The sequence below is a fragment of the Anser brachyrhynchus genome (genome assembly GCF_964034855.1).
Source record: "Anser brachyrhynchus genome assembly, chromosome: 5".
Taxonomy (NCBI): domain Eukaryota; kingdom Metazoa; phylum Chordata; class Aves; order Anseriformes; family Anatidae; genus Anser; species Anser brachyrhynchus.
Genome location: NC_137699.1, coordinates 25,447,527 through 25,461,698, shown reverse-complemented (window position 1 = coordinate 25,461,698; position 14,172 = coordinate 25,447,527). Strand labels below are relative to the sequence as shown.

Below are 14,172 nucleotides of genomic sequence, written 5' to 3'. Positions count from 1 at the left end.
AAGATTCTCTAAAGGCATTCTAAAATTTGACTCAAAATTCTTAGAAAAATATTATTACAATATTGTCTTATAAATCATTTAAGTCAAGATAAAAGATCTGTGTAGCATGTTTCACAAAGTATTTCCTCATGAACACGTCTGTTAGATATGTATATCAACTGAGTTGTCTATGAGTGTTAAGAAAAAAAATAACCCTGGAATCTTTAGTTTAAGCTGATATTTGTCCTCAGCTATCACTGAAATTCCAGTATCCTCACCTAGCTGCTGCCCAGTCCTGAGATGCCTAAAATTGTTTGGTTCACATCTCCTTGTTTCTATTGGTGAGCACACACAAAACTTAGCTTAGAATGTGCTATCACTGAGAAACTGCTAACTGTAACCCTAGCAGTACTGATTAGCAAGATATTGCCCTGACCGTGGTAATTTTAAATAGATGGGACCTCCAGGAGAGAGGAGTGGGAACACAAATACATATGTATTATGTATTTGTGTTTCTCTCTGGAGCATAACATGCTCCAGAGTGAAACACAACTTTAAACACAAAATCAGCCTTGCCTCAGTGTATCTCCCCAGGGGCCCAATCCAGCCAAAGTCTTGTCATGTATCAGCCATACCAGGCTTTACACAAAAGAGGCAAATGGGGTAGAGGGAGTGCTATACTCAATGGCTCATTGGCTAGAAAATTTACTTGTTAAATAGGATATATGTTTGCAGGTCTTCTCTTCATCTTGATTTAAATCATTGTCTTAACTGTTCCAAGTGAGTTGAGTTTCCCAATCAATGGGCTATTGAACATAATGCTCCATCTTCAGTCTTCTATCATGCTTTTCTTGTTCTCTTGACTGCCAATTCTGTTGTGTATGTAACGACTAGTCAGTAGAACAAAATTAAATAAGAACAAGGGCTTGACTGTACAGCCTCTTGGTTAGGGCTCCAACTTAAGATGTATGAGAGTTAATTTCTGGCTAATTACAATGACTGTATAATTACTTCAGGTGGCAGAACATCTCAGAATGAGAACTGAAAGGGCTTTGTTCACTGTACTGAATACACTGGTGATTCAGATATTGTTTAAGAATATGTGAAGAACCTATGCTCAAGTCTTTGTTCCAAATCAAGCAGGATAGGGAGGCAAAACTTGATCTCCTTCTTTCCAGATAAATATTCAAATAATTATGGTGTCAGCTATAAAGGAAAGAGATCTTTATCTATGTTATTATAAGAAAGAACAAACCTGTCTTAAATGTCTCTCACACTAAAACGATCCATAGGAAACCTGACTGGACACTGTGTCTAACTCAGAGACAGAGTGCTATTACGATACATGTAAACACAGCAGAAAAAGTGTTGATGGGATAGGGTGTTAAAAAGCAGAAATCTACATGCCAAAAGAATTTAGGCACTTTCCCTGTTAAGTGAAAGGTTTTTTTTTTTTTTTTTTTTTTTTTTATGGTTGTTAGGTATCTAAGTCCATCTTCTGGTGATTCCTGGAACATCTAACCAGAGACAAGAATTTCCCTGGTAGCAGATCACCTACAATTTAGGCACCAAAGATCGATATCTCTTTACTAATATTGCCTTCTAATTCTAAACTTCACTGAGCATTAAGATGGGCTTTACAGAACCTATGCTAAGTTTTATAATAGGACTTGGTCATTTTAAAGATTTTACTTATACATCTGAGTGCTTTAACTAGATCAGGCTAAAGTGATCAGCATTGTTGGATACAGCCCTGCAATTACCAATTTTATGGGCTCAAATGCAGGTTTATACACATATTCTTAGATGCCTTCACCCCTACGCAGTGCAGGAACAATTAGTGAAATTCTACTGAAAATTAAGCCTCAACACCAGACCAGTCAGAACAGTCAGAATTAATGCTGAAATCCATCAGCAACCAGTTATTAACATTATGTAAGATCACACACAGTTTCCAAACTGCTCTCATAAAGAAAGATAAATATTAGATAGGTTATATAGATTGGGCTTCATTTCATAATAGATATCTCAATTGTATGCAAAATATGGGATAGTGGAACACTTTACAGAACTGGCCAGTTTTCATCGAAGAAATATGTGCTCAGTTTCAAGTTTCTTTTTGTGGCTTGATTTAATTTTCACATGAGCTATGTAAATGGCAGTGACTACATTAAGAGATATTTCTCCAGCTACCTGTCCTTTAAGAGAAGAAAGAATAAAATAATAATAAATAATAATAATAATAACAACAACAACAACCAGCTCTTTAGCTTGGGAACTCAATAACCTAAATGTGGTGCACTTGAGCACAGGTTCCTCCTGTGCTGTGCTCTGCCCATAAGCCACAAGAGTATTGAAATCAGAGGAACCTAACCTTCTAAGTGCTTCAGAAAGCACAGTTCTTCCCAGTTTCAGTCCTTTGCTTGTTCACAAGAATGAAAACTGCATAGTGATGAGAAATGGTACAACATTCATATATATGTCCTCAATCACACCATATCTGGCCATCTAGGACCCCTGCAGAGCACCAGCAAGCTTTATCACTGACTTGCCAGATGTAGTTTGCAATTATCTCTGGTAAGCCAGCAAGGTAGTCTGGGGAGCAAGAGCTGAGCCCTGGGGGAGATGAAGCTCTGGTCTGAAAGTACAGGAGCCTGGGATACAGAGTGACAGGCAAACAGCTCCACAGAGGTTATTTAATTTTTCGATTCCATAATTCAGACTAGTTTGGCTTACAGTAGCTGACACACAGGGGTACATGGAACACATTAATGTACTAACAAACTCTCAAAAATATTTTTAAAGCATTTTCACGTGACTCCTGTGTGGTATAGAGAACACAAAACGGGATGAGATGGAGTAAAGACTTTGCCAGTATGATACAGGGAAGATAGGTACAATTGCCGCTGGGTTTTAGCATGCTTAAACAATATAGCCATCCCATACTTATGCTGGCAATATCTTCAGTCATTGTGGAGCAAGTATTCTGTAACATGGAGGCTGCAATCCGTGGTATCTGTGGTGCTGACACATCTCTAGCTACTAAGCCATTAGACTGTCTGGTTTGATAAAAGACTTGCCACCAGTATTTGAATAATTAAAGGAGAAAAATGAACGTGATTCTGTATCTAGAGAGAGAAAGAAGATTAACATAAGTTGAATCTCCTGTAACCAATGTGAAGACCAAAACACAAGTGATATCAGCACGTAGGTATGACTTACTGAGAGATGATTAGGTGTATCTGAATAAGAGATATAAAATGGGGGGTGGATGTTGTTTATACTTCGTGTGTTATTTATGCCCATGACTTCTAATTACCTAACTAGTTCTCTTTCTTCTCATGTTCACTTTAGTACCCACCAACCATAAGAAGATGTCTACAGCTAAATATCTGCAAATTATTATGGACTTTCGCTTAATATTCTATTGTTCCACTGACAGCTCAGTTTTTAATATATCATTTTATACTATTCTGTACATCATCATTTTCCTGCCTTCCTTAGGGGCTTGGCTGTAATAGTTTTTATTTATTTCCACATGATAACATATATGCAAAAGACCTTGTAGTCATGATGACCCCACCACCCTCACCTCTTTGTTTCTGTAAACCTTTTGTGCCTGTTTTTAAAATTACAGTATAAAGAAGTGTGAACACAGAATGTGTGCAGACATGTACCAGGGTCAATACATAGCTTGTTGTGTGGTTCCCTTCCAATCCATAAGCACACAAGATACTCCTCTCCAGCTCACCAGCATTATACTGCAGTTTTTTCTTGTGGCCCGTAGAACTTTTTTTCAGCTAATAAAGTTGAAAACAGATCAGAAAGGAAATAAAGGGGCAGCTGCAACAGAGGAAACTTCCTTGCCATTCCAGTAGGTGAGGCAGGAGTTTAACACCTTGTATAGTCACTGATTGTCTGACAGCATCTATTCAGCACCTGAGTCTGAAAGAACTGAAGAGAGCGTTTAGTCTGGGCTGTGATATCACAGTCCAATTAGTTGCATCAAGTTCTATTTCTTACTAAATACTTGTTTTACAATTTTTTACTTTATTTTGAGGAGAATCTGTAACAGTATAAACTGGAGGTGGCTACAATTGTATTACTGTCTCTGAAACAGAAAGGGTATCTTTGGGATCAGTAGTTCTCAAACTTTCAGCACTGTGTTTCTATAAATCTATTTTGTCTGTGATTTTTTAAAAAAGGGCTCTTCAGATGCAATTTCCTTAGGTCCACTGGTTACAGGTAGAAAAATACATATTATTTTTTTCTTCAGATTTTAATAACAATGAAAAAGTGTACAAGCTTCATGGTCAAGACAGGACAGTGGGTACAAAAAAAGTTGTTATCTTAAGGCAAAATTTACTGTCAGGGAAAATGGAACATTCCTTCTGAACTCACGAACTGGTAGTGTATGTGCAGGTTGGTTGTAGATGGTTGCTACAATAAGGCTTCTTTCATACAGGTGTGTTTATGCCCCAGGCTTGCTGGCCACAGTCCATTCCATTTACAGAAGCTGAATTAAACAATAACTACCGCATTGCAAAAAGAAGAAGGAAAAAAAAAAGGTGAGCGTCAAAGGAGATGCCTGAGAGCTTTGTTAGGGCCAAGAAAAACCCTGTTGCAGTTGTCAGAGCTTGTTGATGTTGCAGAGAACGGCACTTTTTTTTTTCTGCTGGATTTTGTGGTTCTGCCTTAGGAAAGAAAGTAAAATAGAACGGAAGAACAAAGTCCTACTCTATAAATCAGCAGCTGCTCCTTGCCAGATCAAAGGAGTGACATTTTTGCTCCTGGACTACTTGTCCACTTTAGGTGCTTGACAGACAGCTAACAGCTGGCCTGTTACATAGTATAGGAGAGTTGGGCTACATCTTCTTCAGAGAAGATGACAAGCTAATCAGAGATATCCATAGCACAGGACATGTGAGTGCACCTTGATCTCTTCAAACATACCCAGTACATAATTGCTAAACACCTTTATGCGTTTTTGGCAAGTTGCTACTTAGGTAGTTTCCACTGAAAAAGAAGCAGAATTAATACCTTAATCTAATTTGATCAGGGAAGTTAAACAGATGTTAAATTTGTTGACAACTCTCCTTTTCAGGTTAATTTAGAGTTGGCTAAAAAACTCAGTATGAAACAGTTAAAAAGATGTGTAAGTTACTTCAATGTGATATTGTAAAACTACACAATGCTTTTTGAAAAAGTTGGCTAAAATTAGAGTCCTCAACTCCTATGTAAGAAGCTGAATAAGCTGATTATGTTTTCAAGCCTGCTGGACCGTCATCAGTTTTAAAAATCTTGTCCTATGAGTTTAATATAATAAACTAACACAACTTTAAATGCATGAGTTACTTAAGATTTTATAGCAGGTTTGTTATCCACCTTTAACATGGACGTCTAAGTGCCAGCAAGTCAAAGCACATGCCAAATTAGCTAAAATAGTATTTAGCATCTCCACAAGATGTATGTATACAAACCTGGAATTTTAATGTCAGTAGTAAAAATTTCAAAGTGATTCAGTTTCTAGTTGATTCCCATCTGCAATAAATCAAGTACAGGATGAGGTTACATACTACAGCTTATGTCTATTGACTTTGCATTTTATCTGTAAGATATGAATAGCTAAGGAAGTATGTCTGTTTGTCTCCTCCCTTCCTTTCAAGTATCTTTAAAAGATCATTTTTACGGTGCATGATAAATAGCCATATATGAATAATCTGATGGCATACTGGAAGAGTAACAGGCATTGCTTGGGAAATGAGGTCCTGCCAGACTGCTGCACGGCTGCAGGTGTGGCCTCAGTCACCGAGTGGCCCTTGTTTACCAGCCAGAAATCCAAGGGGCATAAAAAAGGGTACTTTTCCACCTAAGCTGAGCTTTTCTGAAAGCTTGTAAGGAAACGTGTGCCTATCCCTTTGCATGTGCAGGTGTGGCACAGTTCTTCACTACCCTCACCTGCCAAACTCACTTCTCACCTCTCATGGCCTACTTGCTGCCCAGGGCCGTGCAATCCCCCTGGCCTCACGCACTTGCACCAAGTGAAAGCAGAGTGCTGCCACCTCGCCCCTGGGGCAGACGGGAGGCTGCCATGCCCCGTGGCAGAGGCACCACCACTAGTAGCCCTGGTGCCCCAGCCCACCCTTGAAGCAGTGCTCCAGCCTCACAGTGCTGAGGCGGCGGTGAGGCTGTGGGGTGTGGGCAGGTGTTAGGCCTCTCACAGTGGCGGGGAGCACCGGGGAGCCCTATAGCTGCACCCCACTGCAGGTCGGTGTGGCAAGGTGGTGTGTCCCTGCCAGGGCACCTTTGGGCAGTGATCAGTGTCGCCCTGCACAGTCCGCTGGCTTGGGGCACGCGTGAACATGGCTGCCCAGGGTGTGTGATTTGGTGTGAAACGTACCAGGGCCTTGGCAGAAGCCAAGTCATTTTCCTGTGATCTGAAAAGGTAGCTCGGTAACCAAGAGTCATGTGTTTAAAGAAACATATTTTCTCTGAGGTAAATAGCTGTCCCTGTTGCCAATTCTCATGATTTTATCACAAGGCTCAAGTTATTTCATGTTAACTCAAGGCCCCAACTTCAGGAGACAACAGTTATGTGAGAATCTTTCCAAGTAAGTTTCTAGATTTTGTGACCGAGGAGACCAGTTTAAAAATGTGACACAATGACTCAAAAACCTGGAATGTAAATACTAAGAAGAATGCTGTTTAAATTTCAGATTTTTTAAGACAGTCTCACAGGTACAGGATGGGCAAATTTATGGTTTTCAGCAATTGGCAACTCCCGGTGGCATAACGTATTTTTAGAAGATCCAACATAAACATACAAGATGTGGCAGAGGTCTACGGGGCTGTTAGTGCCTGCCTTGGGCTGTTAGGAGCCCAGCTTAGATGCTCACTGTCATCTTCTAGAGCCTTCCCTCCACCAAATGTGGTTGCTGACTTAGGTCCTCTGAATCACACCTATGAGAGATGTGAGATACCAAAATTAGCTTAAGAAAGTCAGTTTAAACAGCCCACAAGCCCCCTTCTCTAACAAGGCTAAGCAAAACTACGTGAAGTCTTGTCAGGGAATTAACCTGCCTGTCCCTCCCTCTTCCCCTGTAAACCAGTCATGGAAGTGGCTCCATATCTCAGTATTTGGGACATAAGGAAGCCTTCCTTAGATGGCTCATTTCCAGGTGACTAACTCAGCTTTTTTTACTTTTCTGTAAGGAACGCTGCAAATAAGTGTTGGTAACCCGTTGCAGCACATATTCAGTGAAGCATAAACAAGGGCTTTTTCAACCATTTTTGTACACACACGTACAAACGGACACCTAAACCTATTTCTGTCAGTTTAGAATACATATTGAAGAGAGCAGTTAAATAAACTAAGATAACTAGATTGTACTTGCTCAGATAAAAGTTTGGGTGACAGACAAAGATTGGTACAAAGGAGATGGGGTATATTGATAAAATGTTTCTGAACATTAGTCTTTTCTAATACATTCGTTCAGACTGCTCTGAACTCCTCAAGATTTCTAAAATTGTTCTTTCAGACTGGGAAAAAAAAAAAAGTAATTTTCTAGGTTACTTATGAAAACATTTTTTTGTGACTTAAATATAGTGTTCCATTGCTTATTTTCCCTTCCAAATTAGGGCATTCTTGGGCAACAAGGGATCCGTGTAGTATACTCTTGGGCTAAACACTGACATGTTCACAGTCCGAATACTGAGATATCATTTTTGGCAAAGATTTCTCAGCAAAGGTGAAAACATTTGAATTATTTCTTAGAATGAATTTTAGGCTCTTACTCAGCAGATTGAAGCAGGTGCTTAAACCCAATTTATTCATCAGGCTCAGCTCCCACTTGCCTAGGCTTAATAAGAGTTGAGCTTCTCATCTAGATTTGTCAGGTTTTTGAAAAATCTTGTTAGACTGTTCCCCTGGGTACCTAAAAATTTTGCGCATAAACAATTTTAACCCTACATTATTGTTGTTACTCTTATTTTTATTATTGCTATGACTAAGCCTGTGACAATATTCACTCAGTATTTGTATTCTTTTCAAGCGAATGAGCAGAAATGTCTTCTTGGGCTAAAATCTGAACTGAGGCAAAACTTTCCTGGTCATTAATTCTTTAAGAGAACTGACACTGAATTTATCTCACAAATTTGTTTCTCAGTTATTCACATAGAGTTGAGAACCCATTTAATGCAGTGGCTGATTTGTTAAATGCAGTATTTTAACACCTCATTTTCTGGGGTGGATATTTTAAGTGAAAATAGAGGACTGATATTGAAAAGTTTTGAGCAATACTTGGTGGCCCATGTTGTTCCTCAGTTTCTCATAAGGAGCAGTCTACTCTTCTACAGGAGACTGTTTCAGTTTTGTACCAGTTCATCTCACAGTAGACATGAGATGTATAGTCAAGTGACAGGAATTAGATACCACTCTGTTTGAGTTCAGGTTAGACTCCAACTTGGAGATGAATTGTAATTTCCTAAGTTTTCATGCTATTCATCCTCCTGAAACAAGATTTTTGTGACCCTATATACTTAAAGTGATTTTTCCATGACAGCCATAGAGTAAAGCTGGAGATATTTCTGATTTCCAATCAGTATGGTCACTAACAGTTCATTTTAAAAATTACTCTTACTTAGATTCATGTACGGTGTAGTCTTTGTGTTTTGAAACACACTGTATGTACAAAAAGACAGTGAAAACAACAACAAAATTATTTTTGAATGTGCCAGACGTGAACGAGCAGACTAAGAGATCTCTATTTGCTGTTTATTTTCTTTTGCACTTGCAGACATATTTCTCTGCAATTTTATCTGAATGTTACTTATTATAAATATTAAATGTATTATGTAAATGTGAGTTTAACATCATTTGATAGGACTTGAGATAAAATATGATAAATATATAAAGAAGATTAATTATGGAACTTCCTATAAAATACAGAATACATGTTTATTTTGGACAAAGAAAACCGAGGTTCTATTTGAAGAGATGTAATTAAATGCATATATTTAGATTATATTGTCATGCTAATTAGCAATGGTAGAAACCAATTAGGACTAGGGCTACCAAATCACCAGACTACACTGCATATTCACTAGTGTACCTTTACTGCTGTACTGATTTTTGCTGGATAAAAAATGAAATTACTTCTTTTGAAAGTCCATATTGTTGTGCATTTTGAGCCAAATTTTGTTGGCTGTGTTTTTGTAAATTGTCCCACTGAAGTTACCAGAACTACTTGTGTGAGAAAGACAGACTTTGGCTATAGATAATATATATGGCTACTTTAGGTAGCAATTAAAAAATACAAGAAGCACAAAACTTTCATTTCAAATGGCTATTGTTTGAATAAGGGGGGTTGGTAATCTGTCACTTGCAAAATGCTGGAAGTGAGATTTTTCATTAAAAGTACTATGTCAATGACATGTATTTCTCAACATTACGCACCTCATTTATCATTCTGGAATGAGGACCAAGTACCACATGAATGTAGAGTTTGTGAAGGTATCGACTCAGCCCCGGAGGCTGATGACCCCTCTTTATCTACACAGCAGGTAAGGCACAAACAGTGGCAATGGGAGCTCTCTCTGTACTCCCCTGCCAGTGTGCCTGACTGCTAATCTGGGGGAACAAAGGAAAGATAGCATATGGATAGCAGATTGTACTGAGCGCTGAAAGAGGACTGAGGAAATCTATGTTGGGAGTGTGGCTCTGCCAAAGATCTCTTGTATGACTTTGGCCTTGTCACTTAATCTCCGTCTGTCTCAGTTCCCCTTTGCAAACAGGGAGAAGGCGTCTCCTCTCCCCCAGGCTTTGCCTAGAAATCTGTTCAGACTGTGAGTTCTCTTGGACAGTGTGTTTGTGCAGCGTGGGGTGAAGTGCGACCGAGCTTCATTGGGTCCTCTAACCGCTGCTATCATCCAAATAATAGGAATTACTATTAACAGAAGAGTAACAAAGAAATCCATGTCTTTTTGATAGATTTTACTCATCTTTTCAGGCCATTCAATCTTTGGCCTCTGGGTGAAGGGTATGAACAAGGCAGGCAATTAGTGTCAGGAGCAGAGCTGTGAATTCCTCTTTTATAGGGTTCCGAGTAATGCTGGAAATAGTGGCACTGGCATTCTATTTTTTTTTTTACCTGTCTTTTAGTGCCTTTTGAAGATGTTTGTGCCAAAATAACATCAGTGTTTTTGCAATGCACCAACTGAGGTGCTGTACAGAAGGCTGTATTTTGCTTTACTTTGGCCCTAGAGATGACTCCCTGAGGGATTCAAAAAAGGCCTCAAAAAAAAAAAAAAAAAAAAAAAAAGTAAAGACAAGGGCAGGGAGTGTGGTTTCTATGTCTCTATTATGCACTGTGCATATTTATGGGGCAGTATAAAGGACACATAATAATCCACAAACACTGCATTCTGTGCTTTTGTCTACCAATTGTGCTGATGCGTTATGTGATGTAGCTACTGCTACGACTCTAGGATCCCGTTTTTAGCTTGACCTGAAATGTATGTCTGTTTGCACCTGCAATTTTGCAAATAAATAATTCCAAGTACAATTTTTCAGACACACCCATTGGTGGATATAATTGATGCCATTGCTGGCCAGGATTTTTCAGAGGAACCACAGGAATGGAATTTCAAAATGATCTGGAAGCCTAAAGCCCCTGTGCCCCTATATCTTTCTGAGAATATGACAGAGTATCTTCTCTTCAAAGTGGTGTTGGTCTAGAGGCTGTCATTTGCACCTGCAGTTATTCACATGCGCAACAGGAAAGTGGAGATACAATGAAATCAGAAATCAAAGCAAAGTGCTTTTTTTTGTTGTTTGGAAAAAATTGCTGGATAAATGTGATCATTTTTACTACTATTTTTCTCTGTAGCAAAATAAAGATTGGGGGACTCAATATTAGGGCTTTAATTCCCATTTCCAAAATAATTAGTACAAAAATTTCCAAAATAATCATCTCTATGTAGACTTCACCCTGAAAAGCTGCCATTATTCATATCAAGGGAATAGAACTAGGGAAGTGAATGGTTGGACAAGTTTTTTTCAATATCCCAGATTTTCAGTATTTCAATATCCAACAAGCTCATGCCATGGTGGTTGTCAAATGTGCAGGACCAGAGCGGAGTATCCAAATTTGCCCGCTCATGACTGTAAAGCAGTTGTCACCTGAAACCTTTCAGGACATAGAATTTTCTTTATGTTCTGCCTTGTTGTGCAAACCCATTGAAAGAAACACTTCAGAGGGCACCCATTTCTTACTAATGTAAACTTTCTGAGGAGTATCCAAAGATATGACCTCTGGGTGAACCTTTAACCTTCCCCTTAATTATTTGTTTGAAGACAGTGTCGAGTTCTCCCGCTGAGAGCCAAGGCCCATAATGCTTCGCAGCCCTGTGACTGAGGGTGTGTTTGCAGGGAAGTGGAAAGGGACATAAATAAGGGGACCACCAGATGTAAATAATAAAAGTGGTTGGGGTTAAAATAAAATAAATAAATAAATAAATAAATAAAAAGCAATTTGGTTTCCCTGAAGAGTGGTCTGATTGAAGAAAACAGGTTAGTAAGACGAAAAGTGTGTGTGTGGGGGGGAGGCAGTGTCTGTTGTCTGTGATTTTTTACAGGCCTAAATAAGCGTTCATTCCATTCTTTAAAACCTTGCCATCTGTATACACCATTAGAAGCTCATAGGAGAAGAGAAAACAGTCTTATCAGGCTTTCCTGTTAATCTCTATTGGCCTTAACTTTAGCTGATAAAAGGCATGCTGGCTAGAGAAGGTTCAGGTCAGGCTCCATTTGGTCAGCGCGGTAACATTACTGGAAAGCAGCTAAGCAAATTAAGTCCTATCGGAGACCTTTGTCTTTGAGGACGGAAACATGTCTAGAAATCACAGCGCCAAGGTAAGAACTGCCTTCCCCACGCTGCAGTCAGAAGGGAATAAACAAGTACGTCGACTGTGTCTGAGTTTTTATTTTAATACCTGAAGTCATGACTAATTCTGAGGCAGGATGACATTTCTGACAACTGAATTATACTTTTCTTAAAGAATAAAGAACGTCTTTAGGATGTAAACAGAGAGATGCAAAAGAGCCCTTTAGTGTTACTTGTAGCATTTATGCATCTGTCTAATGAAATTTCCACAACTGTGATTACGGGAGAGGCAAGCGAAGGTGTACGTACCATCCTTCATTATCTGCGGCGGAATTTAGGCGGGGGGGCGGGAGGGGAGCACGACAAAAGGGCTTGCGGAGTTTATGCTATAGAAAGGCCAGCAATTTACTAAATGAGCAGATGAACTTAGTTTTCAGTTCCTGACTGAAAGACTTGGCTGGGCTTTGGATCGGGCCCAATGGCAATTATTGGAGGCTGTTTTGGATGATGGGCATGTTAGTATTTCTGAAGAGGATTAAACACTAGTATTCAACTTCATTAGCACTCCTTAAGGGTCACCAGCCTGAAGTCTGAACTGTGAAATAGCACACAAAACCTGTGCAAAAGCTCCGGAGTGTTCTCAAACACAAAGAAGGGGGACAAAAACAAGCGTGGCTTGTGAGTGATAGAAAATTGCCCTGTTTTGAAAGAAACGGTGCGAAAAAAGTTTGAAAATTATTTTGCTGAAATTAATTTGCCTTAGTTTGTGCCGATGCGGGTTGTTGTGCATTAAGCTAACAAGAAATATGCAAGCACTTATTTTTGGATTACCAGCGAAATTAAATCCAGGCTCCGCGGCCAACTAACTGCCTTCCCCGGCATTCAAAAGCCTCAGCACCCAGCGCAGCTACGGGGCCTGATCTGAGAGAGGGGGAAGGGGGGGTGGGGGGGGCGGCTTGCAGAAAAGTTATTTTGGGCCTAATATTAACCACATGTACCTGCGGCTCGCTGTTCCTAACGAGTTGAGAGGTGCCTGGGTTTACGGCCGGCGGGTGCCGTGCGCTGGGTGTCCCCGCTCGGCCGCAGAGGTCGCCCCCAGCTGGCACTGACCTCGCGGCGACCCCGGCCTTTACAGGCTCCAACTGCAGGAGTTGCAGAAGAGCAGAAGTCTTTCTGGGCCAGCACTTATTGCTGCTGTGCTGGTGATAAAACTTCAGACAGCCTAATTGATGGCTCTGCTGACCTAACAATACCTTGTGAAAGCACGGAGTGGCAAAGCCTGGTCCTCATTTATGGCCAGCTGCAAGGGTAGCTGAATCCCTGTGATGGAGGGGAAAAAAAAAAATAAAAAAAAATCTCGTAGCCTGTGAACTTTAACCAGGTTCCAAGCTACCCTAAGAAGTTAAAGAAACAATTGTCTTTAAACACAAGTTTTCATTCGCGTTTACTCTTTAAAGCCTTCTGGCAAATCCAGCTTTAAGCTGGCTAGTAAGATAAGCATGTTACCAGTTACAATTTCTGGGCACTTAGAGGAAAATCCTTTAAAGTGAATTTATACTCTTTAAAAAAGAAACACGAAACAAAACACGTAGCCGTGCCGCGCTAAAATCCCATCAGTTTTCAGGCAGAGGTGTTCTCAAAACACAGAAGCAAGCTGATGAAAGGACTGCTATTCTTTGTATTCTGTTTCAGGTTTATTAATGCCAGAAGAAGAATAGTACAGCCTATGATTGACCAGTCAAATCGAGCAGGCAAGTTCCAAGTAGTATCTGTATTCAAGTCCCACAGGCGCAAATCCTCATCAAGTTATTCTTCAGGAGTCCCATCACCTGGTAAATAAATGCCTCCACCAGGCATTCTGGGAGATTATTTTTTTCCTACGGCCCCAGAATTCCGCTGTAGGAAGCAACTTCGCTAATTGGTGCTAATTGGAGATTTCCCACCCTGACTCTACTGAAACTGCTTTTTATTTTCTCTCTGAATTGGTAATTGGGTACAAGTAGTAGTGCCACAAGCAGTTTGTTTGACTGTGAGCTCTTGAATTACTCATTGCTTGTCTGCATCCAATCAGCAGGACAATCTCATTCTCTCGCTACCCACAACTCCTTGGTGTATGCATTGCTTTCACTTCTGGAAGGCTAGCTGTAAAACTCATTGTATCCATTCATTTGCTTTGACTATTCACAATATGCTACTAATGCGACGTGGTACCATACTGACAAAAAATATTAAAAGATTATTACTTTTGTTTGAGAATGCACCAGATATATTCCCAGCAAAACATATGATTTTTTGCTACGATACCTTTTTT

General features: G+C 39.8%; 1 protein-coding gene across 9 annotated transcripts in view; it reads left to right on the top strand.

The window, feature by feature from the left end:
• The window catches only part of MEIS2 (Meis homeobox 2), a 172,279-nt gene that overhangs the window by 152,110 nt on the left and 5,997 nt on the right, over positions 1 to 14,172 (top strand). For 5 of the 9 annotated variants that reach the window (XM_080594152.1, XM_080594147.1, XM_080594149.1 and 2 more), the window contains one exon: positions 13,554 to 13,612. In XM_080594152.1, the coding sequence (XP_080450278.1) occupies positions 13,554 to 13,612 (59 nt within the window). The other 4 variants (XM_080594146.1, XM_080594144.1, XM_080594145.1 and 1 more) reach the window with 2 other exon arrangements.